The sequence below is a fragment of the Talpa occidentalis genome, unplaced genomic scaffold, assembly GCF_014898055.3.
Source record: "Talpa occidentalis isolate TD23 unplaced genomic scaffold, MPIMG_talOcc4v2.1 talOcc4.5, whole genome shotgun sequence".
Classification (NCBI taxonomy): Eukaryota; Metazoa; Chordata; class Mammalia; order Eulipotyphla; family Talpidae; genus Talpa; species Talpa occidentalis.
In genome coordinates, this window is record NW_023604861.1 from 116998195 (window position 1) to 117025484 (window position 27290).

Below are 27290 nucleotides of genomic sequence, written 5' to 3' on the forward strand. Positions count from 1 at the left end.
CACATAAAATGTAATAATGATTTTATAGCACACAGTGACAAGGGGGGAGGAGCAGTATCTATGTACTCCAGGTCCTGCCCCTTTACTTGGAGAGCTAAGGAATTGATATATAGTCCAATGAGAAACTGCTGAAGAGATACCAGATAATCTACTTGGATAAGAAAAAAATAAAATATGATAATAGCTGCCATTTGAGAGCTTGCTATGATGATGGTGGTGGTGGTGGTGGTGGTCTGGTCTAAATACTTTGGTGTTCTGTATTTCATGTATAGCTCGTAATAACCCTGTGATGATGGTTCCCCTTTCCCCCTTACTATAATATAAGCTCTAGTGGTTTTATTTTTCTTGTTCACTACTGAATCCCCAACAGCTAGAACAATGTCTGGCACTGAGAAGTCACTCAGGAAATATATGCTGAATGAATAAATGTGAAATCTGAAGCACCAGTAGGTTAACTACGTTGTTCAAGGTCACAGCTAACAAGTAGTGAAGGCAAGACTGTAACCCAGGAAGTCTAATAAGCTTTTTGGGCAAGCATTCCACTAAATTATACTGACAGGGAAGAGCAGGCAGGTAAATTTTTAGAAAATGGAGGGAACATGGTATTGGATTTCCCGGTAAGGTCAGAGAACTGATAACACGAGAATACCCAAGTGAAATAAAAGAGTAGATTGGGAGTAGACAGAATTGTTGGAATTTAGGATTTATGCAGAAATGTAGATACAAAGTAGAATGTGGTGGCTAGACTATAGGTAAAGGTCCCTGAGATGAGGTTTTCTGGGAATTAAGAGATCAGGGTATTTTATGTGTTCTTAATATAGACAATACAGTCATAAAGGATGGTGGCAGGACTTAAAGTCCTGCTGATTAGTGGAAAAGATGGTAAATCTACCCTCTTGTGGGTGTGGGACAAGGACAATCCTGCTCCAGCTTCTTTATGGGAGAGCCACATTTCAGTTGAGGCAAAGAGATATTAAGGAACATTGAATTACAGAGGTCACAGATGTAGAAAAAATTGTGTACTATGGAACAATAATTCGCTGTGATTTTTTAAAAAGTAATTCAAAGTAGATTTCATACATTTTTTTTAAAGATTTATTTATTTATTTATACAAGTACTGGGTACAGTCAGAAGCGTGGGAGGGTGAGAGAATTCACCAGAGCCAGAGCGGGGAGCAGAGCAGGCAGAAGGACCGAAGTACACTGCTGAGGGGAGCAGCGGGCGGCAGGAGAGGTCTGCACGCCATGTGGGACCCTCCTCCGGTGGCCGGGGAGCAGCCAGGGATCAAACTGGGTTGGCGCAGATTTCATACATTTTTATCCCATTTTGCCACTGAAGTAGAAATTCAGATATATTTTATTCATAATCTCCATTAAGCTCTTTTGGGCTGCACAGACTATATCTTAAATAGAACTGTTTGCTTGATTCTCTTCATTAACAATTCCAGTTATTCTTTTGGATCCTATTTAGGTTCTCCTATAGTGTTTATAAAATACAGAACCTAACCCTGTCTCTGCCCTATCTATATTATTAGAATGGGCTTACATTTCTCTTCTTGCTTACATCCTGATGTTAGTATATTCTAAACATTGACTAGATTGATACCATTACAAATTCAAATTCAGTAATTTCCAGATAGTTGTGTTATATACCTATGTTTATCTAATCTCCTTTCAATTAGTAGAGGAACTAGTGAATAATTCTCCTATTTTTTTAAAGATTTATTTATTTATTTTTTTTTTGTGCAAGCACTGGGTACAGTCAGAAGCGCGGGAGGGTGAGAGAATTCACCAGAGCCAGAGTGGGAAGCAGAACAGGCAGAAGGACCGAAGTACACTGCTGAGGGGAGCAGTGGGCGGCAGGAGAGGTCTGCGCGCCATGTGGGACCCTCCTTTGGTGGCCGGGGAGCAGCCGGGGATTGAACCGGCGCTGCAGAGGCTGTGGGCAGCTTCGCAACCCAGTCCTCAACCGCTGAGCCACCGGGGGGGGGCCCAGTTCTCCTATTTTGAAGGGGATTTCCATGAATTCTCAAAAATCATTAGCCTCTCAGTAATCCACTTGCACAGGCCTAATTAGTATGGAGGAACTCAAGACTCTAAATAATATAAGATGTTTTTCTCAGCTTTTTAATACTCACTTGGGAAGAGAACGTCTGCAATATCAGAGATACTTACTCTCTGCCCTCTCTTGATATTTTTAAGCATCTAATCTTGGTCCTTAAATGGAATATAGCCATGTGATGTTTCAGTGAGTTGACTTTGGGGTTGGGAATCGACTTTTAGAAATAGAATATGTGACAATAATGGAAATAGCAATTGGTTGTATTATAGACTTTGTAATTTCAAAGTTATTTATGACTTTACAACTACCCTGTGTCATTATTATTCTACTTATTTATAAAGTAGTATAAATATTCTACTAATATTTATAAATATTAGAATGGTAGAACAGATGGAACACAATGAAACCTGAGTCTTTTCAAATCAGTAGTCAATACCCTTGTTCCTATATAATTCCTGGAAGGATATTTAGATGAGAATATGGAGATGATTATAATGCTGAGATAGAATCATTCATTAGGAGATAACTCTTATTTTTTTCATTCACTAGAATTCTTTATTTCTTTGATACATTTCATTATTACACTTCATTGATTCCACACATATGAAGCTTTCTTTTAAATAATAAGGGTCATGAATTTAATAAGGTCTTCAAGGTATTTGAGGTAAGAGATAATTCATCAAAATTTAAAAAAATTGTTTTGAGGGCCACATATAATGTACTTAAAAAGTAGATCATTTGAATTGTAACTTTTTAATCTTTCTAAAAATACATTTTGATTACTTTAAAGCAGAAGCATAATTCAAGGTTTGATGTCAATTTTGCTTAATATTTCGCATCTAGGGGAGTCATTTTAATGAGAAACTAAGAGTAATTTTAAATTGTCCTGTAGTTTTTGGAAAATATGTGCTTCAAAAGTACTTAAAAACTGATAAATTACATACATGACCCTAATCATGTGTATGCTAATTTTTAAGTTTAATAAATTACATTACAGTTCATCACACTATCATAGTCCAAATAATAAGGTTTTGTTTTATTGATGTAGCTAATACTTACTAGTCTATGCCACCAATATGATTGTCTGTTATTTGTTAGGCAGTTTTCCAAATGAATAAGGAGGTGTATGTGTGTGTGTGTGTGTGTGTGTATAAATGTCCTGGGAATGCAGAGGCGTGAAGTATATTATTTGGCTCTGTCTTTTCAGAATAATTTAAGTTCTAAAGGATAGTATATAAAAATAACTACATATCCTTCTGACTTATTTCACTGAACATAATCCCCCAGCTCCATCCATGTTGCTGTGAATGACACAAGTTCATCATTTTTGATTGCGAGTAGTATTCCATTGTGTATATATACCACAGCTTCTTGATCCATTCTTCTGTTTTTGGGCATTTAAGTTGTTTCCATATCTTAGCTATTGTAAATAGTGCTGCAGTAAACGTGGGAGTGCAGGTTTCCTTTCGAATGAATGTTTTGTGTCCTTTGGGTAGATTCCTAGGAGTGGCATTGCTGGGTCATATGGTAGCTCCATTGCTAGTAATTTGAGGGTCCGTTTTCCACACAGCTTTCCATGTAATTGGAACAGTTTGCATTCCCACTAGCAGTGTAATAGGGTTCCTTTTTCTCTACATCCATAGGCAAATCTTAAACCTAGCTTTATATTTCACTAATTTTTTTCCCTAAGTCTCTATATATTAATCACTATAAAAACTCTCTCATTTCAAACAAATGAAATTACTGATCTTTATTGAAAGTAGTAGAGTAATGGACTTCAAATATGTGACTCTTTCATTGTTATTTCTCTTTGGACTGCTTTACTTTTAAAATATTTATGAAATAATTGTAAAAAAGATCTAATTTTGCTATAAAATTATAATTAACATTGCTATTAAGAGATAAAGTTATTTCTTTCAACTTGACCTTTCCACCTTCAAATCACCTTTTGTGATTCTTCCAAACTTCTCCCATGCCTTAATGCTTTCTTGTTACCTCCTAAATATAGAGTTGGTAATTTGATTCCAGTAATACACTGGTAATAAGTAAGTTTAAAATGTGTTTATCGTTGTTATTTTTACTTTCTGTTTCTCATTCCAGATTTTCTTTACCCTTTTTTGTCAAAACAATAGACAATTTTCAAATTGTGTGGATAAAAACTGAGATGGGAAGGGATTGGTGTTCCATTTTCTTTTTGTTCCACCTCAACCCATGCCTCCTGTTTACCTCTAATTTTGCTAGTGATTTTTTTTTTCAGTGACATATGTTAAATATATTTAGAATTGTCAGACTGAGTTCAGCTTCTATTTTTTTAGACTTCAGGTCATCACCCATTAGTAAATCATAGAAGCACTTCAGTGTGTTGCCCAAATGAATAGAAAATATCAATGTGTGGTATATATTAAGGGCAGACTTTGTTTTATGAAATTTTGTTTCAGTTTGGTATGCATGTGCTATATAAGGGTGTAATACAAAAAAGTATTAAGAATTTACTATTTATTACTGTTGAGTTGAGGTTAAAAAAAAAAAGTGGACAAGCCACAGGGCTATTCCATTACTGTTTGTACCATAGTTATACATATTCATTTGATCATGGGTTAATAATAAACCCATTGGGGGCCTCCCCTGGTGGTGCAGTGGTTGAGCGCTGAGCTGCGAAGCTGCCCGCAGCCTCTGCAGCTCCCGTTCCATCCCCGGCCGGGTCCCACATGGCGCGCGGACCTCTCCTGCCGCCCGCTGCTTCCCTCAGCAGTGTATTTCATCAGTCTGTCTGTTCTGCTCCCTGGTGAATTCTCTGGCTCTGGTGAATTCTCTCACCCTCCCGCGCTTCTGCCTGTACCCAGTGCTTGTATAAATAAATAAATAAATCTTTTAAAGTTAATAATAAATAAATCCATTGGTATAAAAATTTTAATTGTTAAAATTAATCATATCTTTTATTGCCACTTTGGATTAAAAAGAAAAGGAAAGAATTTTTGTTTCAGATGAAACAAAACCTTCCCTTTTCTTCCTTTCTTTCTTTTTTCATTGGCTAAATTCCCCCCATATTTTGCACCTTTGTATTGCCTATGTTATTATATGAAAGTATAGTATACTCAAAAATAGCTTTTATAATAGGCATTTGAAAAAGTTTGTAAACTCCATTTTTAACTACAGTTGTTTCTGTCACAATGCTTCCAATATCCAGTAACTGGAATTAAATGATAGTGTCTTATATTAGCAGCTGGGTTAGCCTTGAACATAGATAAAAGTCTTTTTTAATGTATTAGCTTCAATGGATTAAACAATTCTCAGTTTCTAAGTTTGCTTTTAACATGTCTTGAATTAGTATATTACTTTTCTCCCAGAGTATCACAGAGCAATCTATTTTTTATTTTCCATTTTAATAGCATCTGACAAAACTTATAACTTAAATGTATAATCAGGAGTGATGCTTAATTTTAAATGTAGTTTTTACATTTCAGTTAAACACAAATTCAAAATACTTGTCAAAATTATGTAAGAGCGACATCTACTGGTTTTAATTATGGTAGCCTCCAAGTGGATTTAAAGAAAAACAAGAGGATTAAAAGTTAATTTTCCTTAAAGTGAATTGCATTTGTTTATTTAAGTAGGAAATGTAGCTCTTTTGGTTAAGATGTGTTCTTTCCCTTTCAATGGAAATAAATTCTAATCGAATAATTACTGGAATTAAAGTGAAATACTATATTAAAAAACAGTGTTTATAGAGAATTCAAGTTAATGATAAGCTACAGTCTATTAAAAATTGATGTTACCAATGTAAACTATTGATTTCCACGATTTGTAAATAGTTTTGAAGTCAGGTACCTTTGCATGATGTATAAAAAATAAAATCTTTAGAGGTTTTCAGTGCAAAATGCTACTTGAGCTTGTAATTGGTATTGAAAGTAAGGACAAATGAATAAGAATTGGATTTAGATTTCTGCTTCTTAAACTTAGGCCTTATTCTTTGAAATTTTATATAAATGACATTTAAAGTGACTTGTACTCATTCTTGTTATTATCACAGTGAAGTTGAAATTCAGAATGTGATTTTCCCCCATAATACAAGGAATGTGTAATCTCTTAATTGCCTAATTAAGAAACTAATATACTAACAGGTATAGTTTTCTCTTAGCTTAAGTTTGTTTGTAGTATCAATTATACCACTTGTGGAAAGTCTGCTTTTGTATTCTTTGATTTTTAAAAGTAAATTGTAAGTGAAGAACACTAATATATTTGTTGCTTAGTTGTTATTTTCCTATTTTCCAAGGAACGTGTTCAAAAAAGTTTTCCTCATCCAATTGATAAGTGGGCAATAGCTGATGCCCAATCGGCTATTGAAAAGAGGAAGCGAAGAAACCCTTTATCTCTCCCGGTAGAAAAAATTCATCCTTTATTAAAGGTAAAGCTGTAATACTGCCTTCTTGCCTTTTAAAAATAAAATAAACCCATGGTTTTCAAACATTAAGAATTATTTTATGAATGACAGAACCAACTGCAGGGTGAAATTCTCTCATTTAAATTTTTCTAGGAATTAAGGGAGGGATATTATAGTAATAGGAAAGTAGTAAGTATAAATCTGGCTATCTGATTAAATGTAATTTCATATGGGTAGTACTAATCAAGTAAACCAAAAGAACTAAAGTTGTAATTATGTATTTTGTTTATATCAGGTATTCACTAGAACCTCCAAGAGAATTTATTAAGTTCTTTTCCCATTAGATCTAAGTGTCCCTCTATAAAGCACCCTGATGATAATTCTTCACATCATCAGATGTATGGGGGCCTCTCTGAGATTGTCACAGGACTAGGTGTAATCTTAGAACAAAAATTCCCTTACACTATCCAGTTCTTACTTGTCATTTAAATCAGTCAGTTGATAATCCCCATAACTAATAGAAGTTAATAATTGCTAGAAACTCTAAAAATGCTTTTTCCATTTCATAATATAGTGGGCCAACTGTTGATTCTCATGTAAAAAATAGGTATTATAATAAAACCTTAATACTTTTGACATCATTAATTTTGTATGTATGACAATGCAAGCAAAATGCTAATGCCTGCGCATATTATCTCTAAGATTATTTGTCAAAGTTATTATTGCTGCCAGTTTGTAGATAAGGTAATTGAGGCAAACAATGATTAATATCTTTTAGTCCAAGTCACAGGACTTTGAGTGATAGTGTTGGGAAATCCAGGTCTTTTTGATCTGATCCATGATTTAAAACAAAACATTTAATGATGTTTAAGACTGTCAGAGGCTCATGATTTGTACTCAGGTTGTTTGAATAGCAATTTCTGCCCATTTTACTAACTGGTCTGAGAAAATAAGGACAAATTATAGGATATTACTAAACTATTAGTAGTTGTATACTTCTTTATAATTTTTTTTGTGATTTTTTTTTTTTAACTAGCCATATATTCTAAGAGAATTAACAAATTGAGGTATGTGTATGCTGAATTACTGAGCCTCAATTTTGTGTTTTATAATTGTGGACATCATTTCTATTTATTAATATATCCTTATCACTGTATGCACTTAATATCTTTTTTACATATCCTTAAAGGCAAATGCAACCTGTCTCCAATTTATCAATACATTTTTTTATTTCAAAATTGTTTTTTTTCCTTAGTTGCATTGTTTAGAAAATAGAACTTGTTTTCCTATAGGAACTGGTCAGCTCCACAAAAATCCATACTCTGTTTAATGTGTTCTTTATAACTATTGATTAATAGTACATACCTTAATTTTTTCCCCCATAGAAACACTCCAGGTACCAGGAATATGCCACTAGGGTTTTCGGAAGCCCATGGTGCTTTGAAAGCAATAGTGGTATAAAACTAGTAGATATTCCAAGATACCAATAATATATTAATTCTTATTCTTTATCAAGGAATAAAAAAAATACTGTTTTATAATAGTTATTCCCAGGTATTTTGTGTTGATTAGCAATGAATACTTTTCCATTCTCAAACAGTGGCTTCCTTTCTTAAATGAGAAATTATATATTTATTAATCTGTACTTCTTGAATATTTCATATGATCATAGGTAATTTTACCTTATTTTTCTCAGCTTATATTTTCTAATAACAATACATATATTATGCATTGATAAACCACTTGAATTGATTGCTTTTGATAATCACAAACCTCAGTGAAGATAAAAATGAATTGTATACATGCTTTTTATTTTTAATAAGTGTGTTAAATTTATAGTATACAATTTTAAACATGCCTTTCTTTTTTTAAATTTTGCAGGAGGTCCTAGGTTATAAAATTGACCACCAGGTTTCTGTTTACATAGTAGCAGTATTAGAATACATTTCTGCAGACATTTTAAAACTGGTGGGGAATTATGTACGAAATATACGGCATTATGAAATTACAAAGCAAGATATTAAAGTAGCAATGTGTGCTGATAAGGTAGGACACAGCCTTCTATGTTTTGTTCTTAAGTTTTATTCATGATTTATTTATTGGATATTAACATACTATTTAGACTGAATAAAGTTGTATATTATGTGTTAGGAGATATTTCCAGTGATCAGGTAGCAAATATTTAAGATCACTTTCCAAAAATAGAGTATTAGATAACTAGTACTAAAATGTGTTTAAACATGTTGTGTAGTTGTCCTTTTGTGTGTTGCTGCAAGTAGAGTTAGTAGCTACTGTTTTCTTATAAGTGATTTCCTAAAATTTTGTTTGGATTTGAAGACCTAGAAAGTTATTTGCCTGAAAGCAATTTTTGAAAATATAAAAATACTAAACTCTTGGTAATTTTATTTCAACATTTAAGTTTCCTTAGTTACTACTTATATGATTTTACCACAATAATATTAAGAGCTAACATTTATTGAAAGTTAAGCACATATGGAACTCAGTCTCATTTTTGTTCCTTAACATACTCCTTTGCAGTAGATGCTTTTATCTACATTTTATAAAAGGAAAACTGGAGTTCAAAGAGAGAAAGAAATTGGTTGAAAATTACTAATAAGTTTCAAAGTCTAGGCTTGAACTCTAGATCTGTAATCTAAAATTCTAAGTTTTTGCAGTATACTACCTCAATATATTCATTTTATAAAATGATTTTGCAAGGAAGAAAATATTTTCTGATGAAGCATTTCACTCCATTTTATTTTTTTCACTACACTCTTACTCGGGTTTTTTTTTTGTTTACTCAATTATATTTCAGTGTTTATTCTTTCAGAATATGAACATAACGAATAAAAAAGTTACCTAATCTGAAGAAGGATGTTGAATGTTTTGGTGTATTTAAATGAAGAAGTATTTGGTCTTCAAAATAATTATTTTTAAGTCAATAAAAATATTTTGTATCGTTAAGTGAATCAGATAAACAATTTTGAATACGTGCTATATGCTAACATGAGCCGATGCAAGAGAAGTATATAAAACAAGACTTCCAAGTTAATGAAGGGTTACTTACATTTGTGAAACAAGCAGGAAGTGATAAGATGAAATATTACTGTGTTATAGGGCTAATGCTGTAGAAATTCACAAAGGGGAGAGATGAAGTTCAGCAAGAGTAATAAAAGTAGACTTACTGGATAAACAGAAGTTGTTTTGACCATTCTCTATCAAATGTAGGAATAGAAGACTGTAAGAATTATTCAAATATGAAGTGGTGAGTCCATGAATAAGGTGGTGATGGTAAGGTTGTAAAACACAGGAAATTAAGTCAGAAAGAAACATGAAACAGGATTTGGGAACACATTAAAAGTAACAGGTTAACAAGAGAGACAGACAGATAACTAACATTGATAGAGGCTTTTGAAGAGATAGTTTGAGATAACAGATGAAAATTTCTGTTTTAGAAAAACTGTGAAGTGGTGGTAGCATTATATCCAAAATGAATTAATTATGTGTCTTCTTTTTTATCACTTAAGAACTGAATTCTAAAACCACTTAGAATGGCTAACTTGAAATTTAACTTTAGATTTATATATTATTATATTTTTTATATCTCTGACTATGTGTAGGTATTGATGGACATGTTTCATCAAGATGTAGAAGATATAAATATATTATCTTTAACTGATGAAGAACCTTCCACCTCAGGAGAGCAAACTTACTATGATTTAGTGAAAGCATTTATGGCTGAAATTCGACAATATATAAGAGAACTAAATTTAATTATAAAAGTTTTTAGAGAGCCCTTTGTCTCCAATTCAAAATTGTTCTCAACTAATGTAAGTATCATTATGTGCATGTGTATGATTGCATCTGTTGTTAATTTTGCATGGCCACTCAAATTTTATTTTCTATTCATGGTTGATATTTTGCCAATTATTTTTTAAGTTGTAGATTTAAATCACAGTGACTATTATCACAAATATAGTTGCTACAAGTTTCAATAAATGACACATCAGAAAGGAAGAGACAGGGGCCTCCCTAATGGCTCAGGGGTTTGTCACAGTGCTGTCAAGCTATTACCAGCCACTTCGGTCTGAGTTCAACAATCCTGGGCCAGGAGCTAACCCACATGGTGCAGCAGACCTCTCCTGTCTCACCTGCTACTCCCCTCATCAGTGTATTTCAGTAGATCTGCCTTTTCTGCTCCCCACTCTGTTTCTGGTGAATCCTCTCATGCCCCCTGCACCTCGGGCCTTGACCCCAGTTCTTGTATGCATAAATAAATAAAAATAAATCTTTTTTAAAAAAAAGAAATGAAAACACAATCTGAACTACACTCATTGTATAAGTGAAAATAAACTCACAGAATCTTCCCTGTAGTCCAAAGAATAAAGTCTCTCATTAGGTAGAAGATTTTTTTTTTGTTTGTTTAATTTGAGTCATTCAGTCAACTCTTTGATGCAGCCTATTTTGTTAGACACCGTATTTGAATGAGAATTAAAAGATGAATAAGAAACAATTCCTTCCCTGAAGTTTAGTCTAGTTATGGAAAAGATGTAAACCTAAAATTAAACTACAGTTCAAAGTGGCAATTATGATAATAGAAGTATTGACAATTGACAGTAGTGTCTGAGAGTATAAAGGAGTGAGTCAATAATATTAACTGGAAGATGGCCTACTGATTTTACAATAATAATCAAACAAACCCTAATTGGGTCCTGGGGAAATGCTGAATGAGAATTGGTGAGATTGTGTAAGAGACTTGCATTCTGATAATTCCAAAGGTGGAATTATTATTATTATTACACAATCCTGGGTAATTGAGGAAGATGCAGTGCTCATTACAGAGGTTGAGATTGAGGCTCAGTATAGCAATGAGTGTACATTAAAAATAAATAGACTATGGTGATAATTACACAAATCTGTACATTTACTAAAAATCATTGACTTCACTTTAAATGTATGAATTCCATGATATGTAAGATATATTTCAGTAAAGTTTAAAAAGTAAAGGAGTAAAAGATTGGCAAAGTTATTAAGCATAAAAATCAAGAACCATAAAATAAATTAATGAATTGGACTTCATTAAAATGAAAAGGTTTTGCTTTTCAAAAGACATTGTCAGGGCCTCCCCGGTGGTGCAGCGGTTGAGCGCTGGGTTGCGAAGCTGCCCGCGGCCTATGCGGCACCGGTTCGATCCCCTGCTGCTCCCCGGCCACTGGCGGAGGGTCCCACATGGCACGCAGACCTCTCCTGCGGCCCGCTGCTCCCCTCAGCAGTGTACTTCGGTCCTTCTGCCTGCTCTGCTCCCTGCTCTGGCTCTGGTGAATTCTCTCACCCTCCCACGCTTCTGACTGTACCCAGTGCATGTATAAACAAAACAAACAAACAAATAAATAAATAAAACATGCCTCTATTAAAAAAAAATTAAAAAAAAAAACAAAAAACAAAAGACATTGTCAGAAAAATTTAAAAGTTAAGCCACAGATTGGTAGAACTTATTTGAAATACATATATCCAGGAAAGGACTTGTATCGGGAGTATATAAAGAGCTTTTTACAAATTAAGAATTAGAAAATAAGCCTGATATTTTTAAGTGGGCAAAAAGTGTACTCTAAAAGATCACCAAAATGCAATGGGATTCTACTGCATACTCACTGGAAAGGCTAAAATGAAAAAGACTGACAATATCCAGTGTTGAAAACAATGTGGAACAACTGCTGGTGGGAATATGAAATTCCTACTTTGCTTGTGTGAATGTAATCTGATAAATACTTAAGAGTTTGGCAATTTTGTGTAACACTGAAAATAAGCCAGCCATACTGCCTAACAATTCCACTCCTAGGTTTTTATACATTCAATAAAATAGGCGTATCTTATTGGATATGAATCATAATTAACCAATCGATTTTAATGCAATGGTACAAAATTGATAGGATTGCAGATTCCACAATACTACTAGCTTTAAGAGATAAACATTTGTTGAATTTTGATGTGATAACATAAAAAGATACTCCCTTTATATAACATGTCCAGAATAGGAAAATACATGAGAGATAGAATGTAGGTTATTGCTTGCCAGGGACTAGATCTAAGCTACATATTAGATTTGCAAAAGCAAATGACATTCTTCTCATTTGTTTTTTTGGAAATATACAGTTCATAAAAGTGTTATTTATTGTTTTAAAATAAAGTGTTAAATATTTTTTCTTGGCTTTAATTTCTAGTATAGTAAATATTAATAGATATAAACCAAAAACCTTTTGGATTCTTCAATAATTTGTAAAACTATGAAAGGGTCTCATAGGAACAAACCATTTGAGAATCATGGACCTAGAGAAATATATTTGCAAATTGTGCATTATTTTAAGAAAAATAATGGAATTGTCTTTACTTATGTGTAAGTTGCTAAATTTTTCAATATATCTGCCACGTTAAATTTCATAATTACAGAATGACAGTGGCTTAAAATTTGTCTTTTATAACTATACAATCTGAATTAATTTGTTTTTCCTTCCAACAGGATGTAGAAAATATATTTAGTCGTATAGTTGATATACATGAACTTAGTGTAAAGTTACTGGGCCATATAGAAGATACTGTGGAAATGACAGATGAGGGTAGTCCCCATCCATTAGTAGGAAGCTGCTTTGAAGATTTAGCAGAGGTAAGTCCTTTAATTATATAACCTACACTGGCATTAAAATTGGAATCTTAATTATTATCACCTGAAATCAATAAATAGTTAACGGTTGACTACTTAGCTGTATCGCCCCTTCATCGTAAGTCATTGTCATCATTTATATTTCAGTTGTTCCCTGAACAACACAGATTTGAACTGCAAGGGTCTACATATACATGATTTTCTTGTAAACAATGTAAGCTTAGAGTTACTAGCACAGTATTAATGTACTGTGTATTTTCAAATACATTAATAGTGTATTTTCTCTTATGATTTTATAAATATTTTCTCTAGCTTATTTCATTGTAAGAATATAGTACATAAGAAGCAAATTATATGTTAGTGAACTATTTGTTATTAGTTAGGCCTCCAGTCAACAGTAGTCGATTAGTTAAGTTTTTGAGAAGTCAAGAGTTATATATGATTTTCAGCTATACCAGGGTTAGCTTCCTTCTCAGGTCTTCTGTGTGTGGTTCTCTTTCATCTTATGAAAGAGAAAAAGTAGTCTCTCATTCACTATAAAAAAGCAGATCCACCGAGGGAAGGTATTTAAAAATGACACTTTGTGTTTCATAACAAGGCTAAGAAACATTGATGAAATGCCCTATCAATGAAGAAACTATACATCTTATTTCTGAGGTCAGACTAACTTGTGTCCATTCTAAACTCTACTATTTATTAGTTATGATGACTTTAGGCTATTTATTCCCATCTGTATCTATATTTATAAAAGAAGGATAATGGTAAGTCTCAGGATCTTTATGATTTAAATAAAATAACCTACTTGAAGTATCTAGCTGACCATTTTCATACAGTAAGCTACTTAATATATGAGACAAAATTGTCCTCAGTGTAATTGTCTATATTTGACATAAGTATCTACATAGCAAATTGAAGAAAAATTATACAGTAGTAGAACTGCTAGGTAAGTCCAGTATAGTTGCCAGATAAAAGATAAGCACATAAAAAATTATAGCATTATTATGCTCAATTACAATCCATTAAATATTTAACACTATTTTACATTATAGATATTTATTTCCTTGTGCTTTATCTTCTCTGCTGTTTACTTTCACAACATCGTATATGATTTAGTGGTGTAGGACCATACTAGACCCACACCAAGGCACTGAAAATGCTCCACCATAGTCTATTGTGCTCCCTCCCCACTTTGCTCTACCCTCCCTGGTAGCCTCAATTCTGCAGCCATATTTCTAGCATTTATTGTTTGTTTGGCTTTATCTGCCCCTTTTGGTTTCTCTGTATGCCTCATATAATAATACCATCGAATACTTGTCTCTCTCCTTATGACTTATTTTGCTTAGCGTAATTCCCTCCATAACCATCATGTTGCAGCAGCAGTTTATTTTTTGTTGTAACTGAGTGATATTCCACTGTGTGTATATATACCACATCTTCCCGATCTATTCATGTCTTGGGGCACTTAGGTTGTTTCCGTAACTTGGCTATTATAAATAGTGCTGTTAGTGCACATATCCCTTCTTGTTAACATTTTTGCATTCTTCAGGTAGATACTTAGACATGGAATTGCTCCATCACATGGTAGACCTATTTTTTTTAATATTTTGAGAAACCTGTAAACTTTCCATAAGGACTGGACCAGCCTATAATCCCACCAATAGAGTATAAATGTTTCTTTTTCACCACATCCTTGTCAACACTTGTTTCTCATCTTTTTTATATAGGCTATTATTACAAGTGTGAGATGGTATCTCATTGTGAGCATTTTTTAATGTGCCTGTTCGCCATCTGTATGTCTTCTTTGGAGAGTATTTAGCTCTTCTGCCCATTTTTTGATTGGGGTATTTTTTTTTTTCTTTTTATTGAGTTGTATGGGTTCTTTGTAGATCTTGGATATCAGCTACTTGTCAGAAGTATGGTGTGCAAATATTTACTACCTTTCAGTAGGGTGTCTTTGCTTTAGCTACAGTGTCGTTCATTGTGCAGAAGCTTTTTAGAGATGTAGTCCCATTTGTTTATATTCTCTCGTTTTTCTGTTTGGAGATGAAGCCACAAAAACATCACTGAAGCCTATGGTGTGGAGTATTTTGTCTATGCTTTCTACTGTTTATTTTATGGCTTCAGGTCTTATATCCATTTTACGTTAATTTTTGTATATGGTACATGATACTTGTCTACTTTTATTTGTTTGCATGTGGCTATCCAGTTTTCTTAGCACTTTTTGTTTAAGAGGCTCCCTTTCTCTGCTATATACTTTTTTTTTTTAAGATTTATTTATTTATTTATACAAGCACTGGGTACAGTCAGAAGCACGGGAGGGTGAGAGAATTCACCAGAGCCAAAGCAGGAAACAGAACAGGCAGACCGACGAAACACACTGCTGAGAGGAGCAGTGGGCGTGACAGGAGAGGTCTGTCGCACCATGTGGGACCCTCGCCGGTGGCCAGGGATGGAACTGGCACTGCAGAGGCTGTGGGCAGCTTCGCAGCCCAGCGCTCAACCGCTGCACCACCAGGGGAGGCTCTCTGCTATATACTCTTGACTATTTTGTCTTAGATTAACTGTCTATATAGGTGTGGGTTTATTTTTTTTTAAATAAATTTTATTTTTATATTCCCCATACAATTGCAACCCCCTTATTTTGACCCCAATCCCTCCCCTCCCTGCCCCCCACCCCTCATAAAGTGTCACTGTTCATAGTTTTTTGTTGATTTTGATTTTCACTTTCTTATAGTTATTCATTTTCCTGGTCCCTTATTTAAGTTTTCTAGATTCCTGCTATGAGTGAGACCATCCGGTATTTTTCTTTTTCTTTCTGGCTTACTTCACTGAGCATGATCCCTTCCAGTGCCATCCATGTTGCTGCAAATTGCATGTGTTTATCTTTTTTGAATGCTGAGTAATATTCCATGGTGTATATGTACCACATCTTCTTGATCCAGTCATCTATTTTTGGGCATTTGGGTTGTTTCCAAAGCTTAGCTATTGTAAACAGTGCTGCTATAAACATAGGGGTGCAGGTGCTCTTTGGAATTGATGTTTCTGAGTCCTTTGGGTAAATACCTAGGAGTGGAATTGCTGGATCATATGGAAGCTCTATGTTTAGTAAGTCTAGAAATCTCCACTAGGTGTGGATTTATTTCTATGATTGCAAATTTATTCCATTGTCTTGTGTGTCTTTGTTTCAGTGTCATACTGGTTTTGATTATTATAAGTTTTGTAGTATAGTTTGAAGTCTGGTAGTGTGATACCATCATTCTGCCTTTTTTTGTCAGGATTGCTTTGGCTATGTTGACTCTCTTGTAGTTCCATAAGAATTTTAGTAATATTTGTTCTGTTTCTTTGAAGAATGCCATTGAAACTTTGATAGGAATTGCATTGAGTCTGTATCTTGCTTTGAGTAAAAGGGCCTTTTTCACAATGTTAATTCTTCTAATCCATAAGCAGGGGATATCTTTCTATTTTTTTATGTTGTCTTCTGTTTCTCTTAACAGTATCTTACAGAATTTCATTGTTTAAGTATTCTACCATCTTGGGCCTCCCCGGTGGCGCAGCGGTTGAGCGCTGGGTTGCGAAGCTGCCCGCGGCCTCTGAGGCGCCGGTTCGATCCCCGGCTGCTCCCCGGCCACCGGAGGAGGGTCCCACATGGCGCGCGGACCTCTCCTGCCGCCCGCTGCTCCCCTCAGCAGTGTACTTCGGTCCTTCTGCCTGCTCTGCTCCCCGCTCTGGCTCTGGTGAATTCTCTCACCCTTCTGCACTTCTGACTGTACCCAGTGCATGTATAAACAAAACAAACAAATAAATAAATAAAAAAAAAAATAAAAAAAAAAAAACATGCCTCTATAAAAAAAAAAAATTTAAAAAAAAAAAAAAAAAAAGTATTCTACCATCTTAAGTTTATTTCTAGGTATTTAATTCTTTTTGATGCCATTGTAAATGGGATTGTTTTCTTGATTTCTTCCTCTTTCAGCTCATTGTTTATATATAGGAATGCAACTAAATTTTATATTGATTTTATAACCTCCTACTTTCTGAATGGATTTATTATTTTAATTAGTTTTTTGGTGGGATTTTTATGGTTTTTATGTATACTATCATGTCATCTGCAAATAATGATAGTTTTACTTCTTTCCCAATTTGTATTCTTTTTATATCATTCTCTTGCCTAATTGCTGTAGGTAGGACTTCCAAAACTATGGTGAGTAGTGCTGGTGAGAGTAGATATCTTAGTCTTATTCCAGGTCTTAGTGGGAAAAGCTTTCAATTTTTCACCATTGAGAATGATGGTAGCTGTTCATTTATCACATATGGTCTTTATTATGTTGAGGTTATATTACATTTATCCCCATTTTTTTGAGAATCTTTATCATAAATGGATGTTGAATCTTATCAAATGCTTTCTAAGCATCTATTGATATGTTCATAAGATTTTTGGCTTTCCTTTTGTTCATGTGGTGAATTAAGATGATTGATTTTCAAATGTTGAACCGTCCTTCTGTCCTATAATAAATCCCACTTCATTGTGGTGTATGATCCTTCTAATGCATGTTGGATTGTTCTGCTAAGATTTTTTTTGAGGATTTTTGCATATGTGTTCATCAGGGAAATTGGTTTTTACTTTTCTTTTTCAGTATTTTCTTTGGTTTTGGGATCAGGGTAATGTTGGCCTCATAAATTGTGTTTGTAAGTATTCCCTCTTTGTCAGTTTTTTGGAAGAGTTTGAGAAGGATATGTATTATTTCTTCTTTGATTGTTTGGTCAAACTCACAAGTGAACAGTCTCATCCTGGACTTTTGTTTGTTTGTAGGTTATTCAGCTTCCTAGCACACAAATGTTCATAGTAATCTCTTAAGAGCCTCTGAATTTCTGATATGTCTGACATAAATTCTCTTTCATTTCTGATTATTTATTTGCATTTACTCCTTTTCTTTTCCTTTGGGAGTCTAGCTTGAGGTTTATCTGCTTTGTTTTTTTTTTCCCAAAGTATCAACTTTTGGTTTCATTAATCTTTCAGTCTTTATGATTTCTTATTCATTCATTTCTGCTCTACATTCTATTATTTGCTCCCTTCTGTTGGTTTTCAGTTCTTTTTTGTTTATTTTTTTAGTTCCTCAATATGAAAGATGAGATTACTAGAGCTCTTTCTTGTTTCTTGATGTGGCCCAATATTGCCATACATTTCATTTTTAGTACTGGTTTTTGTTGTGTCCCATGAGTTCTGGTAGGTTATATCCTCATTTTCATTTTTCTTAAGGTATTTTTAATTTTTTTATTTCCTTATTAATCCAATAGTCATTCAATAGTGTGTTTTTTAGTCTCTACATATTAGATTTTTCCTGCTCTCTTTTTGTGGTTGATTACTATTGGGTTGTCGGAAAAGTCATGATGCATTTTTGCTTGAAAAACATGGAAAAATACATAATGACAATCAAGTAGTTCGATACTATTGTGATCTGACAAGATACTTAATGTGATTTCCCAATTCATGAATTTATTGATACTTGTTTTGTGAGCCATTATATGTTCTATCCTGGAGAATGTTCCATGTGCACTTGAGAGGAATGTGTATTTGGTTTTTTGGGGGATGTAGTGGATTATATATATCTAGTAAGCCCATATCATCTAATTCTTTCTTTAAGGGTATTGTATCCTTGTTTATTTTCTCTCTGGTTGATTTGCCCATTGGTGAAAGTAGGATATGGAAGTCCCCAGTTACTAATGTTGTTACCAATGTCTGTTTTCAGGTTTGACAATAATTGCCTTACATATTTTGATATTCCTTCATTCATGAATGTATATTGATAAGCATTGTAACCCTTAGTCATTGTATAGTGTACATCCCTGTTTTGGATCACCTTTATTTTAGCTGGAAATCTGTTTTACCTAAGTATGACTAGCCTCACTTTCTTTGAGTCCTATTTACTTGCAGGGTTTTTTTCAAACGCTTTACTCAAAGCCTGTGTTTATCTTTGAAGCTTAGGTGTCTTGTCTGGAGACAGCAAAAAGTTGGATTTTGTTTTCTTATTATCCAGCCACTCTGTACCTTTTGATTGGTGAGTGTAGTTCACTTACATTTAGGGTGATTATTGATATATGAGTATCTGCTACTGCCATTTTGTCCTAGTTTTCGGGTTGTATCTATTTCCTTATTCAGTTTTTTTGTGACTGTTCTTTTCAATCTTGATATGAGAACTCCTTTCAACATTTCTTGTAGGGGAGGTCTAGTGCTGGCAAACTACTTTAACTGTTGTTTGTCTAGGAAGGTCTTCATTTCTCCCTCATGTGCTGCATAAAATATTATAGACTGGCAGTTTTTATCAGTAAGCATTTTTAATGCATCATGCCATTCTCTCCTTGTCCATAGTTATTTACTCAGAGAAGCCAGTGTAAGCCTGATGGGAATACCTTTATATTTTATCTGATTTTTTCCCCTTAGCCAGCTTCAGTATTCTTTGTCTTGAGTTCTTAGCAATTTAACATCTATGTGTCTTGGGATAGTGTTATTACATTTAGTTAACTAGGTGTTCTTTTATTTATTTATTTTAGTGTGTAAGAACTTTAATGGAACGGTGTGCATAGAGAGGAGAGGAAAGGATAATAGTTTCCTAATAAACTAGTTTCCCAAATTTACCCATCACCTCATGGGTAAATGTCCAGCCAGGCAAGGTTGAGCCACAGGTATTCTTTCAACTTAATGGAATTGTATGTTTAGTTTCTTTGTCTGGGTTTGAGAAGTTTTCCTCTTTATTTCTTTGAATAAATTCTCTGGTCTCTTCTCTTCCTTTCCCTTCTAGAAATACCCATTATTATTATATTTCCTTCCCTTATGGGGTTGAATAATTCTAAGTGTTTCTTCTTCTTTTTTTCCTTCTTTATATCTCTCTTCTTCCTCCTGTATTCTTTGTGTATTATTGAGGTCATTGGTTCCGTCTTCCATTGTTCTATACTACTTTCACAGCTTTCTCTGAAAATTTTTTATCCACCGCTCTTTTTATTTCCTGTATCTCTGTTTTCTTAATTAAAGCTTCAGTTTCTATCTTCTGTTCATTGATTTTATTTCTCTAGACATTCCTTTGTTTTTCTGAGTTTCCTTAGCTGTGTCTTAGTCTTTGAATGTCTTTATCATGGCAAATTTGAACTCTGTATCTGATAGAAAGAAAAGATCTTTCATGTCTTTGTGTTTAGATTCTGGAAATTTCTTTTTCTGTGGTGAAATATTCACTTGAGTACTCAAGGTATCATGTGTTGTATATTTCATTCCCCTTTTTGTAGCTTTCTCTGTTGATGTTTGTGTCCTAAGGTACAGAACTTCCACTTTTCCAGCAAATGGCACTGTATAGGGAGAACTGATCTGCAGATGCTGACTTGAGGTGAGGCAATATCCTGGAGGAGTTCAGTTAATGGTCAAAGTGGTGTGTGCAGACAGCTCACATTTGAGGCATCACTGATAGCCCTTCTCTTTGGGTTTCCAGACCCATGTCTCTATAGTCTGCAGGCCAAGCTTTCTACATTTCTTAATAGGATTAGCTCAACTCCTGAGGGGGTAGAGGAGTGCCTGTCTTCTTTACTGGGGACCCTGCCTGCCTGGCTCACCACAGCACCTCCACACATACCTCCCCACAGTTTCTGCACCGAACAGTTCCCTCTGGGGCCACCAGCCAAACACAGGAATGCAGTCTTGTGCCAACAGTTTCCCATGTGCCTCTTTCCACCCACCTTTTGTTGTATTTAGTTGAATTTCCTCAGTGTCCCTTTTGTCTTGGTCAGTGTTGTCTCTGATAACCAGGTGGTACTCCAGTTCCACCCCAATTCATGGGATCCTTATTATCCTCCAGGATACCTCCTTGGGCACCATTTTCTTCTTTAGCTTTGTCTTAGTCACATTTTTATTTTTCTCTCCTATTCACTGTACTTATACCTGGCTCCCTCTTGTTTTTATTGAAACCTTACTACTATTCCTGTGATGTCTAATATAGGCTGTCATTTCTGGTGTTATATTATCATGGAAATTTTTAGCTAGGAAAATGGATGAAGGGATTGAAATTGGGAAAATGAATCAGGATTTAGTTCAAGGAATTCAGTTCAAGGAAGTACCATATTGCATTTCACAAAGAACAGAATTTAGATCTAAATTCTGGCCTTAGGTTACTACCTTTTAAAAATGTGAGAAACATAAGGGCAAAAAATACATAAATGTCATGTGTTCTGTCATTCCTTTTTACTGTCTTCTGTACTTCTCTGCTTTCTACTGTACTTCTCCACTAGATGTCCTCTTCTTTCTAGAATTATCCTTAAAAGAAATGAGCTGTTGCTAGAACCTAGGGCCCCATTTTCATGATAGTTTTATGTATGAAAGAGGGCACATAATGTAGAGATTCTTTCTCCTGCTAAAATTAAGACACCGCCTCTCTTATCCCTCGGGAGTCAATAAAACCAGTAGATTGTCCTTTTTAGACCTAACCATTAGATTTCTCTATCTTATTAATGATTGATGATGGTTAAATTATTTGGCAGTTTGAATTAAGTTGTTCAATTGTTTTATGAAATTTCTTGCAATTAATTTTTAATGATATAAACTGTTACCTCTTACCTCAGAATTTGTAAGTAAAAGTCAACTGCTAGGAAATAACTATTAGAAAATAAAGGTCTGGTGCCAGCATTCTAAGCATTTAGAACTTATCTAATTGTAGGTACCTATATTCTTTGTTGTTCAGGCTAAGCTTTGTTTATTTTCCAGAATGAAAAGTTGCTCATTCTTATAGCCATGTTTTGTTGGTAATATTCTGCTAAAATCCTTTGATAAGAAATGTCATAACATATAAGGATCTCATTACTCATTAGAAAGAAATTATCATCTTACTTGAGAATATTAGATTTACTCTATTGCAATTAATGACCATGTAATTTTGTTTAGAAACTTTAAAAACATATATAATCCGTTGGCACAGGTGTGCCCATAATTTAATCTTTCTGTATTGACAGTAAGTTTTTTAACTTCTAGCTTGGAGAATAATCAGTTGTTTTTCCTTTCTTTTTTTCCTAAGGAACTGGCATTTGATCCATATGAATCATATGCTCGAGATATTTTACGACCTGGTTTTCATGATCGTTTCCTTAGTCAATTATCAAAGCCTGGGGCAGCACTCTATTTGCAGGTATAGTAATTTTTAAATCAAGATGTAAAATTTCTGAAAAGTAAACTAAAAAAAAATTAATCACTTTGTTTTCTAGTCAATAGGTGAAGGTTTCAAAGAAGCTGTTCAGTATGTATTACCCAGGCTGCTTCTAGCCCCTGTTTACCACTGTCTACATTACTTTGAACTTTTGAAGGTAAGAAACTCTTACTGATATTTATAAAATATTATAAGCCATTTATTTTTTGGTTATGTGGGCATTTGAATTTTCTTTTTCCAATTCAGAAGCAAATATATATGAATCTGCAAAAGAGCAGCATATTTTCTTCAGTTTTAATAGTGAATTTTAAAGCAATCATCAGATATATTTTGTCTTGTGTCCTTTTGTTTACATGACTGATTCTGCAGAAACAGTCCTAGATTTATGTATCCAACTCTTCATTTTGGGAACTCTACAGATTCGGGAACTTAGATTTCATGTGGGAATAAGACCAGTCTATGGGGAAGATTAATTTACTTACTTTTTATAACTTAGGTTTGCAAGTATTAAAGTCCTTATCATTACTTAGAAACCATGCACTCTGTATAATCCCAGTAAAAAACATCTCATTTGATCAAAGTTCAAATAACCTATTTTAGAAGCGGTGACTTAAAGACAAGGGTTTTAGATTCGTTTTTCCCTGTATAATACAGTAGTGTAGCTCAAAGTGATTTTTTTTTTTTAAGATTTATTTATTTTATATAAGAACTGGAGTATAGGCCAGATGCGCAGGAGGGTGAGAGGATTCACCAGAGACAGAGCGGGGAACAGAACAGGCAGACTGACAAAATAACACTGCTGAGGGGAGCAGCGGGCAAGACAGGAGAGGTCTGCACCATGTGGGTTAGCTCAATCTCTTCCCCTTTTTTGGTCAAAATTATTTTGGTTATTCAAAAAGACCTAATTTTTTCAAACTACATGATTCCTACTAGTTACCAATTTTTTTCATTTGTATATTGCTGTTATTCTAGGTGCCAATGTGGAATTTGGTGATTCTAGATTCAGCAATGATTACATAAAATTGAGACAGTGGGAGGTAGTAAACTAAACCCTAATATATCAATGACAGTTGCGAACAAGCTGTAATTTATCTATTATATGGAATGGCTTTTGAAAGCTCACTAGACTACACATGACTCTGATTTTTCTTATCTGATTCTAGCACAGGAACCTACTAGTTGTGTGGCCAGGGACAAGACACTGCCTTTTGAACCCTGGTTTCCTTATCTGAGAAATGCTTATGTTACTGGGCTGTTTTATCAACCAATGTAATATATGTAAAAGTACTTTTTTTTTTTAATACAAATGAGTGTTGTTACTACTGTTTTTTTTTTCTTGCCCTGCAGATATCTTACGCTAACATTTTATTCCTTTCCTCCATCACCATTTCTCTCTTACCCAGCTGCTTAATTGTGGGCTTTTTGCTATTTTCTATTTTTGCTTAAATGCTAAGGTTCCTTCACCAGAATATCATCTTTGATTCTTCTCTCTCCCTTATTAGCAGATCCTCATCATTTGACTCCAGAAATTATTCTGGAATCCAGCCTGTTCTTTCTATTCCACGAACACTGTTTTAATCAAGCCTGTAGCACATCTCATCTAGACCACTGTAGTAGCTTCCTTTATGATCTTTTTACTTCATGGGACTCCAATTTGAAAAGTTCTGTTGTTTCCCTGTCAAAGAACAATTCTTTAGTCTCTAGCCTCATCTCTCAGTAATTAATCTTAACCCACATTTACTTTAGCCCTAAAACATTTCCTAGCAACCCCTGATAAGTCAAATCTGTTCAGGATCCCATTCATTTATATGTCCTTTTCATTTATCTGGAATTCCTCCCCTTTCATCTGAGAAATTCCTACTTCCTATTCAAATATTAGTTCCTCTGTCAAGTTTCCCTTCCTTTTATTGAACTCTCTTGCTCTCTTATAGAAACTTGTCCCATTTGTTTCCTACCTTTTAGACTGTCCCATGAAGAATTTAATTGGGCCATATGTATCTTTGAACTTAAACACTGAATAAATGCTTGTTAGAAAATGATTGGTAAAAATAAGACATGTCCTTTAGAATGCCTAATGTGTTATACTTTAAAAAAATTTAACTGTAAAGTGTGTATGATTATATTTATTTTAGAAGCTTAAAATATCATAAACTTTACAAATTCAGAAAATACTGTTCACTTATTAATAGTATAAGACTTTAATGCTACTGGGAAAAGAATACTATTTTCCCCCAGCAAGTTAAAGTTAACAGTCTAGTCTTTGTAAGCTTTGATTAATTTTTTCAAATTAAAATCCATTTTTATGCAGTAAAGAAACATCCTTTGTATCCTTTTGAGATCCACATTGTTCCAACAATGTTATTTTCTGTTTTCCATGTATTCTTGGGACCATATAAACATGTTGACCAGTATTTTGAAGGTTAGCAGAATAGTGTAACGTGAAGGTAAACAAAATGTAAGCCCTTTTTCCTTACACATACGATTTTATCTCATTAAATATACTCAGATAAATATTTGGAAAAAATCATCCAGAATCACTTTGAACTAATCAATTCCCTAGAGAATCACCAGTTCTCTTTTCTGTATTCTGGGCATATATAACCAAGGGAAAAGTTAGTTTCCTTTGATTAAAAAAAAAAAAAATCAGGTTCTTAGATAAAGGAGGGCAGGGCTTCTCACCCAGTAAAGTACCCCAGTGTTTGGTTTAAAGAGTCAGGAAAACTAAGTTAAAGTTTCTCCTAATTCTAACTATTTGTTAACATTCCAGGAAGAAATACTTAGGTGACTTGTGAATAATTTTAATAGTTATAACCAGTGTTGGAGAAATCTATTTTGCATGAAATTTAATTAAATGAAAATTAATTTTTGAGACACCAAAAATGAGGTTCAAATATATATTGTTACATGTACATTAGTGTATTAGTCTTCTGGGAATACGAAAACAAAGCACCACGGAAGGAGTGGCTTAAAACAACAGAAACTGGGGCGGGAATACAGTGGAGTAAGGTGGTGAACCAAGGTAATAACACTTGAAGGGAGTGGAAAGATCTGATATTCCCAAAAATACAAGCAACAATGTAAACCAACATTGCCTTAATAAATAAAAATAATTTTTAAAAAGATTTAATAAAATAATAAAACAGTAGATATTTATTCTTGTGCAGTTCTGAAAACTAAAATCAAAAAGGGTGTCAACAGGGCTTTAACAATCTCTAAAGTCTTTAGGAAAGAATCTTTCCTCCCTTTTCTTAGCTCCTGATGGAGTCCAGCAATACTTCACGTTCTTGGCTGAAAGATACTATCGGTTCGGTATTTTCCTCCAGTTTCAATCACTTTCTTCATATATTTGCATTGTTCTCTGTGTCTCTGCATCTAAATCATTCTCTCCTTTCTCTTATGAAGAAGTTACTGAATTTAAGCCCCACCTTAATCCAATGTGACCGCATCTCAGCTTGATTATATCTTCAAAAACACAGTATTCAAGAAAGGTCACATTCATAGTATCAGGGGTTGGGACTTTAACATATCTTTTGGGGAAAACACAGTTCAAACTATTATAATGTCTTGGATACTATAAAAATTCAGTTCATTTATGTTTTTCTGATTCTCTTCTGTATAGTGACTTTCTTAAGTCTATATATATTTTTGTATTAGGCCAATTAAATGATCACTTCATTTTGATCTTAGATTTTAAAATTTAATTTTAGTCCCACAAAATCTAGTGAAAAGCTGAAAACTGCAGCAATGTTTTTTAAATTGATAGATCATAAGCTGGTTAAAAACTCAGAAATATAAAACTGATAATCATCTGAATAACACTAAATGTATTGGACTTGAGATTAGCATGTATACTTTCTCTTGAAAAAATAGAAAATTAGACTCTATCTCTATACCTTTCTTAGGTTTCATTGGTAACAAAAAGTATAAGATCAGCAAAATAATTGAGAAGAAACATGCCCAGTTTTGATTTTAATACATTATAACTATGTATTATTTTGTAAGATTAAGAACCAATGGAATAAAAAGTATGGTAGTTCATGTTAAATTATTATAAAAGAGCAGTGAATATCTTAAAACTCTAAAGAAATATGCTTTGCAAACATCTACTACAAGTGTCTTATATGCAGTTATTAATGGGGCTTTGGTTTGCTGCTTTTACAATCTGGGAGCTGGACAGTATCAAACAAACTTCTATAGTAGACAATTTTTTCCCTACATTGTTTTCATTTCATATCTGGCTAATTGCATTATGCTTTAGAACATTTTTTTATACTGTCCATGAACTCATGTTTTAATACCAGCAATAAGAAGAAATTTAGAAAACAGCTTCTGTCTGAGTATCATAAATAGAAGCCCAGTAGAGTTCTGTCTAGCTTCCATTCCCCTAACTAGCTTTCTAAATTTAGAAATTCTTATCCAAGAAATTATGAGTTCAAAGCTCTGCGCTAAATGGTATCATATCTGACTATAAATATTGATTGCCTAAAATTAAACACAAGGCAGTCTACTTCAGGAACTATTACAAATAATAGTTATTACAAATAACTGTACTATTGCTAATTACTATTAGCAATTAGTATTAATTGTACTATTACTATTGCTAGTCTGCTAAATCCAACTTTTACTTTTAAATCAACTTAACTGTTGTGAGTGACTTTTACTGTTTTATTAATTTTCTTTCTGATGAGAAGAGAAAGATGGTTTATAAAAGTATTGTATTTTCATAAATTAGTTATAATATTTTTAGGGTTGCTTTCAGACTCAGCTCCACTCTTCAGATTTTAACTTCCTCTTACTTTATTATTATTGTATTTTCTGCCATTTTTTCTCATTTTCTCATTCTAGAATTCCAATTACATGTCTGTTGAGCTAATTTTTGTTGTCCACAGATCTCTGAGACTTCACTTTTGTTAAATACTTCGTTTTTGGTTCTTCTAATGGTAATTGATATATAAATCGAGCTCTTCATTTTTATATTACTCTACAATTTACATCTTTTTTTTTTTAATAGTTCCA

General features: G+C 33.7%; 1 protein-coding gene across 2 annotated transcripts in view; it reads left to right on the plus strand.

Moving 5' to 3' along the window:
• The window catches only part of SOS1 (SOS Ras/Rac guanine nucleotide exchange factor 1), a 120776-nt gene that overhangs the window by 53241 nt on the left and 40245 nt on the right, over nt 1-27290 (plus strand). For both annotated transcript variants that reach the window (XM_037528187.2, XM_037528188.2), the window contains exons 3-8: nt 6336-6467; nt 8325-8489; nt 10064-10273; nt 12961-13104; nt 22146-22256; nt 22333-22431. In XM_037528187.2, the coding sequence (XP_037384084.1) occupies nt 6336-6467; nt 8325-8489; nt 10064-10273; nt 12961-13104; nt 22146-22256; nt 22333-22431 (861 nt within the window). The remainder of the gene's footprint in view (nt 1-6335; nt 6468-8324; nt 8490-10063; nt 10274-12960; nt 13105-22145; nt 22257-22332; nt 22432-27290) is intronic.